The 20,622-nt window shown below is 42.1% G+C and overlaps 1 protein-coding gene across 10 annotated transcripts in view; it reads left to right on the top strand.

The window, feature by feature from the left end:
- TCF7L2 (transcription factor 7 like 2) overlaps positions 1–20,622 on the top strand; it is a 178,960-nt gene that overhangs the window by 145,370 nt on the left and 12,968 nt on the right. For 4 of the 10 annotated variants that reach the window (XM_069979770.1, XM_069979769.1, XM_069979776.1 and 1 more), the window contains 6 exons: positions 6,074–6,206; positions 8,207–8,309; positions 10,227–10,313; positions 16,774–16,914; positions 17,059–17,218; positions 18,136–18,255. In XM_069979770.1, coding sequence (XP_069835871.1) covers positions 6,074–6,206; positions 8,207–8,309; positions 10,227–10,313; positions 16,774–16,914; positions 17,059–17,218; positions 18,136–18,255 — 744 coding nt within the window. The remainder of the gene's footprint in view (positions 1–6,073; positions 6,207–8,206; positions 8,310–10,226; positions 10,314–16,773; positions 16,915–17,058; positions 17,219–18,135; positions 18,256–20,622) is intronic. The other 6 variants (XM_069979778.1, XM_069979777.1, XM_069979771.1 and 3 more) reach the window with 4 other exon arrangements.

Here is a 20,622-nt window from a genome sequence, read left to right as displayed (position 1 = left end):
CACTCTCCATATAGCTCAGTGACACCCCACTCTCCATATAGCCCAGTGACACCCCACTCTCCATATAGCTCAGTGACACTCCACTCTCCATATAGCTCAGTGAGACCCCCACTCCTTATAGCTCAGTGACACTCTACTCTCCATATAGCTCAGTGAGGCCCCCTACTCTCCATATAGCTCAGTGACACCCCACTCTCCATATAGCTCAGTGACACCCCACTCTCCATATAGCTCAGTGACACCCCACTCTCCATATAGCTCAGTGAGACCCCCTACACTCCTTATAGCCCAGTGATACTCCACTCTCCATATAGCTCAGTGACACCCCACTCTCCATATAGCTCAGTGACACTCCACTCTCTATATAGCTCAGTGAGGCCCCCTACTCTCCATATAGCTCAGTGACACCCCACTCTCCATATAGCTCAGTGACACTCCACTCTCCATATAGCTCAGTGAGACCCCCACTCCTTATAGCTCAGTGACACTCTACTCTCCATATAGCTCAGTGAGGCCCCCTACTCTCCATATAGCTCAGTGACACCCCACTCTCCATATAGCTCAGTGACACCCCACTCTCCATATAGCTCAGTGACACCCCACTCTCCATATAGCTCAGTGAGACCCCCTACACTCCTTATAGCCCAGTGATACTCCACTCTCCATATAGCTCAGTGACACCCCACTCTCCATATAGCTCAGTGACACTCCACTCTCCATATAGCTCAGTGAGACCCCCACTCCTTATAGCTCAGTGACACCCCACTCTCCATATAGCTCAGTGACACCCCACTCTCCATATAGCTCAGTGACACCCCACTCCATATAGCTCAGTGACACTCCACTCTCCATATAGCCCAGTGACACTCCACTCTCCATATAGCTCAGTGAGGCCCCCCACTCTCCATATAGCCCAGTGACACCCCACTCTCCATATAGCCCAGTCAGACTCCACTCTCCATATAGCTCAGTGAGGCCCCCTACACTCCTTATGGCCCAGTCAGACTCCACTCTCCTTGTATGACGTCCAGATATTGAGCGCAGCTTGGGGACTTGAGTCCGATCATTCGGCATGTACTGTAATTACTAGTGGATGAAGAAGTTGCATGCAGTCCTAGGGAAACCTGTAAAGCATAGATATGGCCTATGGCTTATGGCTGTATCCATGTTTTCCTGGACTTCCTAGGGCTGCATCCATCTTCTTCCTCTGCCAGCAATCACATGCTGAACTGTTGGACTTGTGCCCATCTCCAGGTATTATCATTCTATTACAAATAACATCCATTGCAAACATTGCCTATTGTTCCGGTCCATTCTGTGTGCGGATACATCCATCCTCATTGATATCAGCTTTTCCCTGGCATACTGCAAGCATCTATATGATCCTATTCTTAGCACTGCGGTGTTACAGTAGATGGTACAGCTGACCCCGGGTCACATGACTGCACCATTATAATAGCACATGCCAGGTGTTGGTGTATTGCACACCTGCTGCATTCATTCCCAGCCTCGGCCCCTGAGCATGCTATGCCATTTGTGGTAGATCCTCTAGGGGCGCCGCTAGTCTAAATTATTCATGTTTGCTAATCGCCTTTTACCACTGATTAGAAAGACTGGAACAAGAACACAAAACTTATCATGATGCTGATGGAGGGGCCCGGGGCCCAAATGACTGCACGCTAACCCAGACCCCCGCCCTGTGCTTCCTCCTGGTGCATTATGGTCAATTATATTACTGCATGTTAATGCTATTAATATTACTACTATTAGCAATAATAATAATAGTGTTATTACTATATTAAAAATAAATAATATATATAAAATTATATTTAGCATTTGATGAATATTTAAATTATTTATTTATATATATATATATATATATGCACACATTACTGCTGCATTCAATCTAATGACTAATAATGTTAAACAAAATCTTATTAATAATTATACTAATTTATCATTCATTTTATTTTTTTATATTTATTATGTTCAATTTTATATTTTTATACAATTTTTTAAATATTATTTATTACATTATATTATATATTATCTTATCTTTATATATGTCTCTATATTACAGATTAGTGTAATTACTAAATTTACTATATTAGCATTTTTTATTATTACATATTACCAGTAAATACTATTTTAAATACTATTTTTAATATATTATATTTTACATGTATATTTTTTTAATTTTAATATATATATATATATATATATATATATATATATATGTTATTATGATTATTATTATTTATTACTAGTTAATACTGCAGAATGTGCTATTTCTATTGCCAGATAATTTTCCCAGCATCCACTGACACATGTTGCTCATTGGGCCTTACAACTTACTCCCCCCCCCCATCCTGCAATCGTTTTATTGTTTTATTAATATTTAATCTTTTGTAAATAAATAAATAAATATATATATATATATATATATATCTTTGTGTGGGCGCAGCTGACCAGATCTGCAGCCCCGGCCACTTCACAATGACACCTATTGTATTTATTAGCCGGCGCCATTGACAAGAGCTCATGAGGTTTTAAGACGTCTCGAGGAAACAAGAGGAACCTTAACGGGAGAAGCCTTGTCTGCGATTGTGGAGGGGAACAAGGCAAACGTGATGTAATAAGCATTTAACTCTTGTCAGGTCGCGCTGCAGCCGCTCCCTGGGTATTAATACAAGCTGCTTATGGAAATGAGGCGATATCTGGGCTGTAATCTCTTCAGCCATTACTACGAGGGCGTCTTTATCTGCCGGCCACATAATCTGGTTAAATGTTCTGCCTTGTAAAACTCCGGCTCAATTCCACCTTGGGGAATATGGCTTTTCGGTCTGAGTGGTTCCCATGTCGGGAATCCGTGCAGCGTTTTTGTGGATGAAAGCGTGATCCCGGCCCTGGGCGCGCAGGCCCCCGTGTTTATGGGGAGGCGTCTCTGCCGAGAAGGGGATTTGGTGACTCCTCGCCGCTCTATTCACAGCGCTCGCTGCCGCCGCCATTTAGTTTTGTGATAAAAGTGTTTTTGAGAAGTGAATGGCGGACTAGGAAAAAAAAAAAAAGATCTAGTCAATGTCATGGAATATACAAGGCAGGTCCTTAGATCCCGGCTGTATAAAGGGGGCTGCTGACTCCGGGAGCGAGATACAGTGCGCGTTAACAAATCCGGAGGTTGTGCGGGGCTGGCCTCGGACGTTATTAGAGGCAGAGTACCCCGCTGCGCCGACTTACATCACAAAAGGGTGTGAATCGGAGGGAGTCAGAGAGGAGGGTGGAGGGGCTCGTGCCTCAGCATGCCATGCCTTTATGCCATCACAGGAGAAAATTGCTAGGGGGGAAGAGGAGGTGGGCCCTGTCACCGGGAGGAAGCGACCAAGATTCGGATGCCCCGCTCTGCCGTCAGATCCTGCCCTCCATAGGGAAGAATGTACAGCAGTCTTCTCCAACCTGTGGCAAAACTTCAGTCATGCACCGGCAGTCAGAGGCAGATGGGAGAGCCGGAGAGCCACAGGTTGGAGAACACAGATATAGAACCATAGCAGGACATGCTGGAAGTTGTAGTTGCGACACTAATATAGAGCATTGAGTCCTGGCACAACGAGAATAACACTAGCCGGGCCAAAAACTTTTTGAATGTTTTTGAAAAATAGTAAAGAAAAAATATTGAAAGTCTTTATAGTGAGAGATTATCAGAAGTGCAATGACTACAACCCTCATCGTACCCAAGAAGATGAATGCACGGTTTTTGCCGCCATCCATGTTATTTTTTAGCAATGAAAAGGCAGTGGGCGCACCACAACATGTGGGGGAAACACGGGCCGTCACCTCATTGGGAACCTTCTTTTGTAGAGTTGGTTATTGTCATTTTTGAGAGTAAAGGGGAACTCTGCTAAAATCTATTACAACTAATGTAGTGATGAGCCAACTAGCCGAATGTTCGGGTTCATCTGGCTGCCTGGAGAAGTTGGGTGCCGCCCTAGGGAGTCCTGGAAAACATGGATACACTGGGAGAGCTGAGAGATGGCTGCACCCAACTCCCCCAGAATCAGATACAATCAGGGGTCTATGGATACGTTCCCATCATGCAGTGAGACACATTGGAAGGATTCCTTGTATACCAAATAAAGTCCATCATACACCGCAAAAGTATACTGCGTGATTTAGTTTTCTTTTTTTGTACTGTATATTGCTGTATGGAATATTCTAGCAGACTGTATTGTATATAACCTAGGAGATTGCTAAATGACCCTCTGAGCCCCCATTGGGTAATATGGGCCTATGGCTACATTCACTGTCTGTGCCTGGAGCTTTACCGCTACGGTAGATGGGCCTTGCTTAGACTTTGTTGTTTTTTTTTTATTTCCAGGTGATATGGTGACTTTTACCTTGATGCTTTAGGGCATCGTCTTGTTTTTGCTGTAGGATCTTGTTTTTGCTGTAGGATCTTGTTTTTGCTGTAGGATCTTGTTTTTGCTGTAGGACGCTGTAGGATCTTGTTTTTGCTATAAGACGCTGTAGGATCTTGTTTTTGCAATAAGACGCTGTAGGATCTTGTTTTGCTGTAGGACGCTGTAGGATCTGGTTTTGCTGTAGGACGCTGTAGGATCTGGTTTTGCTGTAGGACGCTGTAGGATCTGGTTTTGCTGTAGGACGCTGTAGGATCTGGTTTTGCTGTAGGACGCTGTAGGATCTGGTTTTGCTGTAGGACGCTGTAGGATCTGGTTTTGCTGTAGGACGCTGTAGGATCTGGTTTTGCTGTAGGACGCTGTAGGATCTGGTTTTGCTGTAGGACGCTGTAGGATCTGGTTTTGCTGTAGGACGCTGTAGGATCTGGTTTTGCTGTAGGACGCTGTAGGATCTTGTTTTTGCTGTAGGACGCTGTAGGATCTTTCTGCTGTAGGACGCTGTAGGATCTTTCTGCTGTAGGATCTTGTTTTTGCTGTAGGACGCTGTAGGATCTTCTTTCTGCTGTAGGATCTTCTTTCTGCTGTAGGATCTTCTTTCTGCTGTAGGATCTTGTTTTTGCTGTAGGACGCTGTAGGATCTTGTTTTTGCTGTAGGACGCTGTAGGATCTTCTTTCTGCTGTAGGATCTTGTTTTTGCTGTAGGATCTTGTTTTTGCTGTAGGACGCTGTAGGATCTTGTTTTTGCTGTAGGACGCTGTAGGATCTTGTTCTGCTGTAGGATCTTGTTTTTGCTGTAGGACGCTGTAGGATCTTCTTTCTGCTGTAGGATCTTCTTTCTGCTGTAGGATCTTCTTTCTGCTGTAGGATCTTTTTTCTGCTGTAGGATCTTGTTTTTGCTGTAGGACGCTGTAGGATCTTGTTTTTGCTGTAGGACGCTGTAGGATCTTCTTTCTGCTGTAGGATTTTGTTTTTGTTGTAGGACGCTGTAGGATCTATTTTCTGCTGTAGGATCTTGTTTTGCTGTAGGACGCTGTAGGATCTTCTTTCTGCTGTAGGATCTTGTTTTGCTGTAGGACGCTGTAGGATCTTGTTTTTGCTGTAGAACGCTGTAGGATCTTCTTTCTGCTGTAGGATCTTCTTTCTGATGTAGGACACTGTAGGATCTTCTTTCTGCTGTAGGATCTTGTTTTTGCTGTAGAACGCTGTAGGATCTTCTTTCTGCTGTAGGATCTTGTTTTTGCTGTAGAACGCTGTAGGATCTTCTTTCTGCTGTAGGATGTTCTTTCTGCTGTAGGATCTTGTTTTTGCTGTAGGATCTTCTTTCTGCTAGGATCTTGTTTTTGCTGTAGGACGCTGTAGGATCTTCTTTCTGCTGTAGGATCTTCTTTCTGCTGTAGGACGCTGTAGGATCTTCTTTCTGCTGTAGGATCTTGTTTTTGCTGTAGGAAGCTGTAGGATCTTCTTTCTGCTGTAGGATCTTCTTTCTGCTGTAGGATCTTGTTTTTGCTGTAGGACGCTGTAGGATCTTCCTTCTGCTGTAGGATCTTCTTTCTGCTGTAGGATCTTCTTTCTGCTGTAGGATCTTGTTTTTGCTGTAGGACGCCATCTTGTTTTGCGCCTCATGGTAATGAAATATGTTTTCTCTTTTTGTGTCTCCACAGTCTAATAAAGTGCCAGTAGTACAACACCCTCATCATGTCCACCCTCTCACACCGCTTATCACCTACAGTAATGAGCACTTTACACCTGGGAACCCCCCACCACACTTACAGGCGGATGTGGACCCCAAAACAGGTAGGTACTCACCTGTGCGATTACCTGTATACAGTGCCATCATATCCTATAATACCTCTCCTACCACATCAGTGGCAACGACGTACAATGGTCCTGGTGGGGTGGAGTATTGACCCCAATCTACCTGAATCAATAAAATGTTTCCAATATAAACGTCTTACTTTCTTATTCTGGATCAACCAGCAAGATATTAGATACAATGCAATGTGTATCCTCAGTTCCTGGTGCTGGCGGCCATATTTCTTCAGCAAGCCAAGTTGACGTAGGTTATCACCCGCTTCCAGGCCATAGTATATCAAGGTAGTAAAATATTTAGGGTATTTTAGGCCCTGTTCACATTCTGTCCATCTCCTCCTTCAGAGCAACAAATATACAGTAGTCACCAATAACACCCAACAGATCCTATTGACTGTAATGGGTCCATTAGGTTTCTGCCATGGTGTTCGCCATTTTACCAGACTAAAAGACGCTGCATGCTGTGCTATTTTTGTCCAGTATTTTTAATGTTAAAGGGAATGTTCACCTCTGACATAGTGCTCTCTGCTGCCACCTCTGTCCATGTCAGGAACTGTCCAGAGCAGGAGAGGTTTACTATAGGGATTTGCTGCTGCTCTGGACAGTTCCTGACATGGACAGAGGTGGCAGCAATGAGCACTGTGTCAGACTGGAGAGATTACACCACTTCCTGCAGGACATACAGCAGCTGATAAGTACTGGAAGACTGGAGTTGTTTTTGTTTTTTTAGAAGTAAATTAAAAATCTTTGGCTCTTTCTGGCACCAGTTCATTTAAAAGACAATTATTTTTTGGTGATCTACCCTTAATCTGCACTGTGGGCTCCTGATGTGAACAGGGCCTTACTAGTTAGGACCCCAGAGATGAGACTATTGTATCAGGGTCGAATTGTCAAAATGCACAGAATGCGTATAATCTTGTATTCCACCAGACTGGAGAGAGGATTCTGGGAGATCGCCTTCCACGCTTTTTGTTACGCTGTCTCCATCTTGCAGACATCTTTCCCTATTGAGCAGAGAGCGTGTACCGCGCGCTCCACCCATTCCCTGTTCATGTCTCAGCCGGAGAGTTTTACAAATGATCTTTTTAGCGTTGGATGGGTCGGTCTACCTGTCTTTTGTGTTGGCGGTGATCATTTATTGATGGTCTTGGCGGCCGTCTCCTCCCCCTCCCTGTTTTACATCTCTTCTCCCTGCAGCCGTCTCTGATTTATTCATGTATTATCTCAGAAGAAGGTGAGCGGCAGAGAAGTGACCTCACAGGGAAGAAGCTTATTACAGGTTACAGCCGGTTCGGAGGGCTGATTCATTATAACACCCCGATCCCCGGCCGCTCCGGGACATTTGCCCACCGCACCAGTTACTTGTAGCGGAGCAGTTTAGTGCAGGAAGAAAGGGTTTGTCTGTATAGTGCAGGGTCACAATGAAGCGGCAGAATACACCAGCCAATTCATGATATAGAGAACAGCTATAAACCTTACTGAAGCTGTTCAGGTAACAATAGGAATGGCTGTTTCCATTGTCTGATATACTCCTATAGTAAGTGCAGATACCCAATAGTGAATATTCTCAAGAATTATGGGAAATCTAAGACCTCTGTGGATAGCAGACCATGCTGCTGCTATGGGGCCCATAGAGAGAAGGGCCCAGGCCTTGTTCTTTGCTATTGGACGACAAATAGCAGAAGGAACTGGAAACAAATACTGGGCCGTTCTAACCCGTAACAGGAGGGGGGGATTGGGGTTCATTATCTTTGTTATGGGGTCACCTCTGCTCTATGTGCATCACTGGTTTGCATTATAGTGTATAAACCCTAAACCCTGTATCACATTTGCGGGCTTCTAAATTATTTATATAGATTTTTTATTGTGTTATTATACAGCTAGTTTTTTTTTTTTACTTATACTTTTTGCTTCTTGTTCCTTCTTATTGGGGGTGATGTGTTTGTTATTCTCTGCTGTTATAAAGTCCTTCTTTGTCTTCCCAGGAATCCCTCGGCCTCCTCACCCTCCAGACATATCACCCTATTACCCTTTATCACCGGGCACCGTAGGACAGATCCCCCATCCGCTAGGATGGTTAGTACCACAGTAAGCAGTTCCAGTATTTTTTATCTTTTCTCCCCTTATTTTACGTTTCTGTGTATAGTAATTATGATGCATTTCGTTGGCTTATTCTATATGGGCGGCTCTTTTGGGGTACGGATGGATGCAATGGACCTGCACAGATTACTGTATGTGGGTGGGTTCTCTGTGACGTCCCCCCCCCCCCCCCCCCCCCGTATACCTGATATAGGTGAATGCAACGGGTCTGTAACACTTTGTGTATGCGATGTCTGTCCCTCCCGTATGTGATGAATGTAGAGGACTGGCATGGTGTATATTATGTGGGGTATATTTCCCTGTATGTAATAAATGCAATGCACCTGCTGAACCTATTCATGTGATGACCCTATTGGGTACATATATATATTGCCTTTATTAACCATCCTCCCTATACCTGGTGCATGCAATGAACTCATAAAACTTGTTTAATATATTGGCCTTATCGTACTCCATACACTTGATAAATTCAAGTGCCTGAAGAAATTATTGAAAATGTTGACTGTACATGGGATTCTTCTTCTCCTTTTGTATATTGGCCCTATTTACCATCCCCCCCTTACCTGAGGAATGTAATGGAGCTGCTGATTTTATTTTATCAGCTATACCTTCCCCTGTTTAATATTTTTTCTATTCTTTATTCTTCCCTTATATATATATTGGCCTTATTTACCATCCTCCCTATATCTGATGAATGCAATACACCTGCAGAGTTTATTCTATGTTGTGGTCCTATCAGGGTTATTTTCCTCCTTATATATTGGCCCTATTTACCCTCCTCCTTATACTTGATGAATACAATGCACTTGCACAGCTTGTGGTATATGTCGGCCCTACTGGGGTACGTCTTCCCCTTATATACATTGGCCTTATTTCCCATCCTCCCAATACCTGATGAATGCAAAGCACCTGCAGACCTTATTGTATGTTTTGGCCCTATCAGCTGCTCCTTCTTCATTAAAAAATTTGACCCTGTTTCCCATCCTCCCAATACTTGATGAATGCAGTAAGCCTGCAGAAATTATTGCAAATGTTGACCCTACCCTTCTTCTCCTTTTATATATTGGCCCTGTTTCCCATCCTCCCTATACCTGATGCATGCAGGGAACTTTCAGAGCTTGTAACATATTGTGGTTCTATCTGGTGTTTGAACTCGGCCCCCCTTGTACGTGCTGGAATTTAATATCACTGTAGATGGAACAGGTTGCAAAAATATGACAAGAAAATCAAGCTCCTCGCCCCCTCCCCCCACCCGCAGTCATTACGCAGTCTCTGTCTTCTTGCGGTTAAGGGACCAATAATTTATTCAGAGACGACTGAGTCTTTCTCCAGATCTCCCCCAGTGCCGCTTGTTGTAATAATTAATTATTGTAACGCGCGGTGACTGGCGATTGGTTGCCCACAATAGTATTTGGGGACTTTCCCCCGGTAAATCTTGTCAACTCTCATTAATGTGACAAAAGGCTACAAATTAAGATCTGTTAATTTAATGTTTTCTCACCAAGATCTAAATAGCGGAAGGGACCCAGAGCGCAGCTGAACGCCTTTGATTCCCTGCACTTTATTTTGGTATAAATTTCCATTCATTATTATTTTCTTTGCCTGCGTAGCCCTCAATTAGTGTGATGGCTCCATTAAAGAAGCAAAGGCTTCGCCTTTAATTATCACAACAAAACACCTCGCGCCGGCCCGGAGAGGGGCCCCGTATTGACATAAGCCGAGGTTAGAAAATTTAATTAGCCGCCCGTATCAAATTTATGGCATTCATATTGTCGTCTTTGATCTGTGCCGTACAATCCCCAAGATTTTTGTCTTGATTAAACGAGAATGCTGGAATTTTATTTATTTATTTTTACCTATTATGCTCAATTTCAACACTTCTTTTTCTTCTCCCTTCCTTCCAAGGCAAGGTCAGCCGGTGTACCCAATCACAACAGGGGGCTTCCGACATCCCTACCCCACAGCTCTCACAGTCAATGCTTCCATGTCAAGGTGAGCCCATATACTGATCATGGTCCCAAAAATGGGCCCAAAAACTAACATTGGGGAGGTGGCAAAACTTGACATAGCGGGATCTGAGAAACCAATTCTACGTGTAGATCCCATAATATTATCCACTTGGGGCTGTGGGTTTTTACAATATTGCATATAGTGTGTTGCATTACTTTATACAATGTGGTGTAATGTTTCATATAATGGATTGCAATATTTTATATAACGGGTTGCAGCATCTCATTATGTTTTGCAATTTTTTTCTTATATATTGTGTGTAATTTTATAGGTTGCAGTATTTTATGGGATGTATTGCAATTAGAGATGAGTGAACCTGGAGCATGCTCGAGTCGATCCGAACCGGAACTTTCGGCATTGGATTAACGGTGGCTGCTGAACTTGGATAAAGCCCTAAGGCTATGTGGGGAAACATGGATATAGTCATTGGCTGTATCCATGTTTTCCAGACAACCTTAGAGCTTTATCCAAGTTCAGCAGCCGCTGCTAATCAAATGCCGAACGTTCGGGTTCGGATTGACTCGAACCCATCTCTAATTGCAATATTTCACATACATTGCTGTAGCATATAAAACATTGTGAGATTTCATATAATGCGTTTAAATATTTCATAATATAAATATATATATATATATATATATATATATATATATATATATATATATTAGAATGTACTGCAATAGTTCAACTAGTTTTATATTTCACATATAATATGTTGTCATATTTCATATATTTTCAGTATTCCCTGTTGTACAGTCTGAGCTCTACAGGGTATTCTGTGACTTTTTTTTTTTTTTTTTTAATACCCCCAGTGTCATAGATCAGGTCACACATAATAATTATTTATAATGGGATAACAATGTCTGATTTCCCAACGGAGCATTGTAGCAACAGTGACACCTTCAGGCCAGAACATGAATTACACTCTATAGGGAAAAGGTGGTGTTCGGCATTTTTTTTCCTGTTTTAATAATTATAAAATGTGTCGGGCCATATCATTGTATTTTTGTATACTTGGGTCTAGCGAGTTATTTAATCCTGCTTTATAAAAAAAAAAAAAAAAAATAGCAAAAAGACAGCAAAAAAATAAAAAAAATAAAAATAAAAATTTGGACATTATGATGAATGATTTTATATTGTTTAGAGCATTGGTTAGAAAAGTTTCACTGACGATCAGTATTTCCCAATCACGGTCCAGCTGTTGTGGAACTACAACCCCCATCATGTCCTGGCACTCCTTGACTGTCGGGGCATGCTGGAAGTTGTAGTTCCCCAACAGCTGGAAAGCCACAGGTTGGGGCCCACTGCAGTTGATGACTAGTACTGAGACTAATCTGCCATAAGTGAACGGTGTAGAGCGGAGACATTGTTACATGCGATCGCTTACACATGATACAATGTTGCAAAGTGCATCTCAGGATCTGTCTCCTGGGTCCTGGTGCAGATTGGCCCCTCCAGGGAGCAGTAATGGCTGGTAATGGGAGCGCCAATAGGAAAAGGGACAATTGAATAGACAAATGGACAGCTATGTATACCATATATATGTATGAGCTTTGTACTATCATCTATGGTCTGGCTACCCATGCAGTCTTATCACCTTCAGTCATGTGACTTACCTGCAGCATGGTCCGTGATACTTTGTTGCGTTATTGTATTATATTCCTATGGGTTGCTACAAAACCTACACTATAACATGTCAGACAGATGTCAGCATGACACTAAGATATAAGAGTAAGACGGCACTCTGCTGTACAGGTGGTGCAGGTGGTGGGCAATATTCCCAGTAGACAGTAAAGGAAGGTCCCGGCACTCACCAAATTCTTTAGTGTACTTTATTGTGGTATCACATGATACAGGTACAAATAGGAAGGACGTGGCATTTCGGCCTGTTGCCTTCTTCAGCTCTGAAACGACGAAGGCCGAAACGCCCTATTTGTACCTGTATGATGTGATACCACAATAAAGTACACTAAAGAATTTGGTGAGTGCCGGGACTTTCCTTTACCAGCATGACACTAAGGACTTGGAAATAAAGAGGCTGAAAATCCAAAATGTGCAGAAGTATCAGGTCCCCATCTTGTTGCACAGTGAAAGTCATTTCCCATTATACAGAGGTTGACTTAGATGTAAAATCTTTATAGTGTGAATGGGGCCTTATAGGTTTTTTATACCCAATGTAACATATGCAACATGTAATGCTAGGACTATAAAGCTGACATCTGAATTATGGATAGGGGAGCTATAGGGAGGGTTTAGGGCAGGGGAAGGGAACCTTGGCTCTCCAGCTGTTGCAAAACTACAACTCCCATCATGCCTGGACAGCCTTCGGCTGTCCAGGCATGATGGGAGTTGTAGTTTTGCAACAGCTGGAGGGCCAAGGTTCCCTACCCCTGGTTTAGGGTCTGTTTATTCTTACAAAAATATCAGAAAATCCCTGTAACCTGTATAACGTTAGAAGGCTACACCTGGCCTGTATAGGACCTGTAGCAGTTCCTGTGGCCCTGCCGGCTGCCGCAGGGTTAATGCACTGAGCGCAGCAGAGGTATGCACCATGTTGCTGGTCGGATTATTATCCGTGAGCCCGGGACACCTTGGGATTCTTTTTTTTTTCCTCCTCCTTTTTGGGCTTCCATCCAAACTTGTCGGAATGAAAGGTGTCTAGTTAAAAAGAGTATACAGCAAATTAAATAGATTATTGTGATAATGGTCTGACACAAGTACAGGTCCATTAGAGGGATGACAGTTATGGGAATGCAGGCGCTGCACCCTGTTCTGTCGTAGCCTTTGATATTCATTCAATGCAGCGCCAGGGCCAGGGATTCTCAGAATTAAGTGAAGGGTCATTATACTTTAAACACCGTGGAGAAACCTAGATTGGCAATTAAACAGCACTTGCTGACACTCGCCGGTGCCACCCTGTGACCCCCTTTCGATTGAGATGTTGGAGCTTGGGGCCCTCAGCATGTTAAATTGGTGAAAGGCACTTCTCCTGACGAGGGCATCTCTCAAACCGGCTGGCTTCAAAGAGAAGCCACATCATGTATAAACCATAAAGTGGGCGCAACCGGCTGGCGATAAAAAAAAAAAAAATCCCAGGCAGGAATAGATGAAATGTTACAAGTGCAAGAAGATAATGATAAATTCAATGCAAGCGGAGGCAGAACGGCTGCAGCCCATAAAGAGATGCATCCCACTGCTTATGCATGAAATCGAGACGACGAGATGACACGCGCTCCGGAGGAAAAAAGCAGCCCCCCCCCCCCCAGCCCCCAGACAATGGGAACAAAAAAATTAGTTGTCCCTAATAAGTCGTTTCATCATTATCTCCTGGCTCCGAGCCATGAAGGGAGACGGGCAGATAATGAGCCGAGCCTTTTTTTTCGGGGCGTTTTGTGGGGCGTCGTCTCACCTTGGGAATGGGGAAACAATGATGGCGGCTTATTACCATGTAACCCAGTGCACCTATTGTATGGATGGATGGCAGCGCAGCAGTGTCTATAGGAGGAGGAGGGGGATATAGAAGCCTTGTGGGGTCCTCAGCATCCTCTGCACTGTCTCCTGGGGGTCCTCAGCACCCTCTGCAGAGTCTCTTGGGGGTCCTCAGATCACATCTATGAGTCCAGCTACTTAGTGATAAACAAAGTCTCTTATATACAGCTCTTAGTGATGCAAAGCTCTTATATACAGCTCCTAGAGATGCCGAGCTCCTATATACAGCTCCTATATATATATATATATATATATATATATATATATATATATATATATATATATACAGAGCTCCCATATACAGCTCCTAGAGATGCCGAGCTCCTATATACAGCTCCTATATAAATATATATATGTGTATATATATATATATATATATATATATATATATACAGAGCTCCCATATACAGCTCCTAGAGATGCAGAGCTCTTATATACAGCTCCTAGAGATGCCGAGCTCCTATATACAGCTCCTATATATATATATATATATATATATATATATATATATATACAGAGCTCCCATATACAGCTCCTAGAGATGCAGAGCTCTTATATACAGCTCCTAGAGATGCAGAGCTCCTATATACAGCTACTAGAGAGACACAGAGCTCTTATATACAGCTCCTAGTGATGCAGACCTCCTATATACAGCTCCTAGTGATGCAGACCTCCTATATACAGCTCCTAGTGATGCAGACCTCCTATATACAGCTCCTATATATACAGAGTTCTCATATACAGCTCCTAGTGATGCAGAGCTCTTATATACAGCTCCTAGAGATGCAGAGCTCCTATATACAGCTCCTATATATACAGAGCTCTCATATACAGCTACTAGTGATGCAGAGCTCTTATATACAGCTCCTATATATACAGAGTTCTCATATACAGCTCCTAGAGATGCAAAGCTCTTATATACAGCTACTAGTGATGCAAAGCTCTTATATACAGCTACTAGTGATACAGAGCTCCTATATACAGCTCCTAGTGATGCAGAGCTCTTATATACAGCTCCTAGGGACGCAGAGCTCTTATATACAGCTCTTAGTGATGCAGGGCTCCTACATATAGCTCCTATATTAGGATCTCTGCTTGCAGTCAGGGGATAGGGACATCATTATATACATCTAGCAGCTGGAGACCTGACCTGATACGTCTCACAGCTGAGGGTTTGTTACCTTTATATGTGGGACCCTGGTGTCTGATGGGGCAGAGGCCTCCTTTAGCATTTAGCTGCCAGGAGACGCTGTTATGATGGCTGCCTATGGGTGTGCGATCCATCATGTTATCAGCCATAAGTGACTGTAGGACAGGCGAATGCAGACTATTGCTCCCTGTTATCATCCATAAGTGACTGTAGGACAGGCGAATGCAGACTATTGCTCTCTGTTATCATCCATAAGTGACTGTAGGACAGGCAAATGTAGACTATTGCTCCCTGTTATCATCCGTAAGTGACTGTAGGACAGGCGAATGCAGACTATTGCTCCCTGTTATCATCCGTAAGTGACTGTAGGACAGGCGAATGCAGACTATTGCTCCCTGTTATCATCCGTAAGTGACTGTAGGACAGGCGAATGCAGACTATTGCTCCCTGTTATCATCCGTAAGTGACTGTAGGACAGGCGAATGCAGACTATTGCTCCCTGTTATCATCCGTAAGTGACTGTAGGACAGGCGAATGCAGACTATTGCTCCCTGTTATCATCCATAAGTGACTGTAGGACAGGCGAATGCAGACTATTGCTCCCTGTTATCATCCATAAGTGACTGTAGGACAGGCGAATACAGACTATTGCTCTCTGTTATCATCCATAAGTGACTGTAGGACAGGCGAATACAGACTATTGCTCCCTGTTATCAGCAGAGGTTGGCCGTGCACATACATACAGTCACCGGTGTTCTTTGTTGGTATATAAAGACCCTGTATAAGTTGGAATTTCCTTCAATATTTGCTATTTTTTTTTAGTAATTTACAAACCTGAATGAAGCATTGATGATGACTGCAGTGTATATATATATATGTGTGTGTATATAATAGATGTATATAATGAGGGGTAACAGGACCAATGTGTTTATATAATGAGGGGTAACAGGACCGTTGTGTGTATATAATAGATGTATATAATGAGGGGTAACAGGACCAATGTGTGTATATAATAGATGTATATAATGAGGGGTAACAGGACCAATGTGTGTATATAATAGATGTATATAATGAGGGGTAACAGGACCGATGTGTGTATATAATGAGGGGTAACAGGACCAATGTGTGTATATAATAGATGTATATAATGAGGGGTAACAGGACCAATGTGTGTATATAATAGATGTATATAATGAGGGGTAACAGGACCAATGTGTGTATATAATAGATGTATATAATGAGGGGTAACAGGACCAATGTGTGTATATAATAGATGTATATAATGAGGGGTAACAGGACCAATGTGTTTATATAATAGATGTATATAATGAGGGGTAACAGGACCAATGTGTGTATATAATAGATGTATATAATGAGGGGTAACAGGACCAATGTGTGTATATAATAGATGTATATAATGAGAGGTAACAGGAGCGATGTGTGTATATAATAGATGTATATAATGAGAGGTAACAGGAGCGATGTGTGTATATAATAGATGTATATAATGAGGGGTAACAGGAGCGATGTGTGTATATAATAGATGTATATAATGAGGGGTAACAGGACCGATGTGTGTATATAATAGATGTATATAATGAGAGGTAACAGGAGCGATGTGTGGGACGTTATGGGGTGATGGGCCGTTACGCCATCTTGGGATGATACTGGATAGGGCACTGATAGCAGTGTATTATAGATGCTGCCACTATATATCATGGTGCTGTATGGCTAATGACTGAATAGCATGCTGATGAGACACCCCTCCCTCTTCATTCATGTTTATTCTGACAATTTACACAGCTTTCTATCCTCCAGATTCCCCCCACACATGGTACCGCCACATCACAGTTTACACACAACTGGAATCCCTCATCCCGCCATAGTGAACCCAACCGTCAAACAAGAATCTTCCCAGAGTGACATGGGATCCCTGCATAGCTCGTGAGTCTCCTCTTTATACTTCTTATGTCTCTAGACCTGACGCTACGGTCTGCGGACCCCCCACCCCCCATCTGCCGCCCATGTAGCCCCACAGTACTGGGCAAATGTAATGGTTGTTTGTTTCTTTTCTCTTTGTATCTATAGAAAACATCAGGATTCCAAAAAGGAAGAAGAAAAGAAGAAACCTCATATAAAAAAGCCTCTAAATGCATTTATGTTGTATATGAAGGAAATGCGAGCAAAAGTGGTTGCAGAATGCACATTAAAAGAGAGCGCCGCCATCAACCAGATCCTCGGCCGGAGGGTGAGTGCCGCTAATATGGTAGTGTGAATTGTGAGAGAGAGATAGGAGATAGATAGATAGATAGATAGATAGATAGATAGATAGATAGATAGATAGGAAATAGATAGATAGGAGATAGATAGGAGATAGATAGGAGATAGATAGATAGGAGATAGATAGATAGATAGATAGATAGATAGATAGGAGATAGATAGATAGGTAGATAGATAGATAGATAGATAGATAGATAGGAGATAGATAGGAGATAGATAGGAGATAGATAGATAGGAGATAGATAGATAGATAGGAGATAGATAGATAGATAGATAGATAGATAGATAGATAGATAGATAGATAATAGATAGCAGATAGATAGATAGATAGATAGATAGATAGATAGGAGATAGATAGATAGATAGGAGATAGATAGATAGATAAATAGATAGATAGATAGATAGGAGATAGATAGATAGATAGATAGGAGATAGATAGATAGATAGATAGGAGATAGATAGATAGATAGATAGATAGATAGGAGATAGATAGATAGATAGATAGGAGATAGATAGATAGATAGATAGATAGGAGATAGATAGATAGATAGATAATAGATAGCAGATAGATAGATAGATAGATAGATAGATAGATAGGAGATAGATAGATAGATAGATAGATAGATAATAGATAGCAGATAGATAGATAGATAGATAGATAGGAGATAGATAGATAGATAGATAGATAGATAGATAGATAGGAGATAGATAGATAGATAGATAGATAATAGATAGCAGATAGATATATAGATAGATAGATAGATAGATAGGACATAGATAGATAGATAGATAGATAGATAGATAGATAGATAGATAGATAGGAGATTGTGTTGTTTCTGTGTGTAATATGTGGTGTGTAACCTCTGACCTCTTTCCTCCGTACAGTGGCATGCGTTATCGAGAGAGGAACAAGCAAAATACTACGAGCTGGCAAGGAAGGAGCGGCAGCTGCACATGCAGCTTTACCCCGGCTGGTCGGCAAGGGATAACTATGTAGGTTCCTATGTAGGTGGTATTTATTCCCCTTCTATAGAGATTTACAATGTATTATTACAGCAGTTTTCTGGATGACTTTAGCTTATTGCTTAGTATGTAGCGTCCTGTAGCTATTAATAATGGCCTCATGATGTCACAGTAGCTGTGTATACAGTATATATACATAGGTATCCACGTAGCCTCTCTATGTTGCTGGGCAGTGGTCACTTCTAGATACAACTTAGTTACATGATACAAAAAGCAATGTACATAGTTAAAGTTGCAGGGTGGTGTGTACAGATCAGGGCACTAAAGTTGTCTGAAGGTGGAACCCCCTTCAACCATCTTATATAAATACAAAACGCTGAACCTGACAGGAAGAAATCCTGAACAATAAACCCCTCAATATTCCCCACAGTTACACTATTTTGCTGCTTTGTTACATTACTGCAAAGGGCGGAGGTCCAATGTTTTTCTCACTTTCATTTTACTTTTTTTTTATTTTCAGTATGTTTTTACTCATATTTGGTTTTATTTCCGCTCCAACATTTACATTGTTTGCTTTACGCCTTTGTTTACTTTTATTTCTTGTCCTTTATTGTTCTTTCTTTCATTTTCTTCATTCAGTTCTATATCCGTCCGTATTTATTTATTCCTTCCATTCTATCTGCCTCCTTTCTATCCCTCCTTTTGCTTTTTTCCTTCTTCTCTCTTAGTTTTTTGTTTTTAGTTTTGGTTATTTTCCTCTCTTCCCTTTCATTCTCCTTCTTTTACATTTCCATAAATTCTCTTTACCCTTTTTCGATCCCTCCGTTACTCTCCTTTTTCCTTTCCCACCTTTTCCTTTTCCCTTTTGAATAATTCCTTCTACTATTTCCTTCCACTTTTTTCACCACTTTTTATTTTTCTTACTTTTTTCCATTCTATTCTTTTCCTTGTTCTTTTTCTTTCCTTTCCACACTATTCCCATCTTTTTTATGTTTTTGCTTTTATCTCGTTTCCTTTCTCCAACCACCTTCCTTTTTTACTATTATTATTTCCTGTTTTCATCTATACTTTTTTCTGTTCTTTGTCTTTATTCTGTTCTTTTCCCCATCCATACTTATCCCATCTTTTTTATGTATCTGCCTTTATCTTTTTTATTATTTTAATTTTTCTAACCTTATAATTTTCCTTTGTAATATTTTCCTTCCTTTCTCTTCTTTTCCTCCTTCCTCCTCACTTTTTTCTCCTACTCTCCTCATTTTCCTTACTTCTCTCTCCTCCTCTCACCTTCTTCTACACTTTCTCTTCCTCCTCTCCTCACTTTCTTCTTTACTAATCTATCTTCCTCCTCTCACCTTTTTCACACTTTCTCTTCCTCCTCCATCCACATCACTTTTTCTCCCTCTTCTCCTTATCTTCCTTACTTCTCCTCCTCCTCCTCCTCCTCCTCCTCCTCCTCCTCTCACCTTCTTCCACACTCTCTTCCTTCTCTACTCACCTTCTTTCTTGTTTCTCTTTCCTTCTCCTCTAACCTTCTTCCACACTTTTTCTTCCTCCTCTCTTCACTTTCCTCCCTCTTCTCCTCACCTTCCTTACTTCTGTTTCCTCCTCTCCTCAGCTTCTTCCTCACTTTTTCTTCCTCCACTCCTCACTTTCCTCCTCATGTGATTCCCTTCTTTCCCTCACCTTTCCTTACTTTCCTTACTTCTCTTGTTTCCTCTCCTCACTTTTTCTTCATTCTTTCATCACCTTCCTCCTCGCTTTTTCTTCCTCCTCTCCTCACCTTCCTCACTTTTCCTTCCCCCTCTCCTCACCTTCCTCACTTTTCCTTCCTCCTCTCCTCACCTTCCTCACGTTTCCTTCCTCCTCTCCTCACCTTGCTCGCGTTTCCTTCATCCTCTCCTCACCTTCATCACGTTTCCTTCATCCTCTCCTCACCTTCCTCACGTTTCCTTCATCCTCTCCTCACCTTCCTCACGTTTCCTTCATCCTCTCCTCACCTTCCTCACGTTTCCTTCATCCTCTCCTCACCTTCCTCACGTTTCCTTCATCCTCTCCTCACCTTCCTCACGTTTCCTTTCTCCTCTCCTCACCTTCCTCACGTTTCCTTCCTCCTCTCCTCACCTTCCTCTCGTTTCCTTCATCCCCTCCCCCTATCCTATCTGTAATGTACGTTCCCAATGCGATTCCTTTTTTCCCGTCACCTTTCCTCCCCTTTCTTCTCTTCTCTTTCTTCCTCCCTTTCTCTTGCCCCCTTGGGACAGCTCTTTGTACACGTGTTCCCTATGAATAATACATTGTCACTTTGATGATCTCGAATAATTTAGTCCATTCTGAACACATCTTTGTCACTCTTCTCATTGTTCCTTTCTTTGTTTGTTGGTGACCCAGAATGTTGTCCTCTGTGTAGCA

The sequence above is a fragment of the Dendropsophus ebraccatus genome, chromosome 8 (genome assembly GCF_027789765.1).
Source record: "Dendropsophus ebraccatus isolate aDenEbr1 chromosome 8, aDenEbr1.pat, whole genome shotgun sequence".
Lineage (NCBI taxonomy): Eukaryota > Metazoa > Chordata > Amphibia > Anura > Hylidae > Dendropsophus > Dendropsophus ebraccatus.
This window is presented reverse-complemented; position numbering and strand designations above follow the sequence as displayed.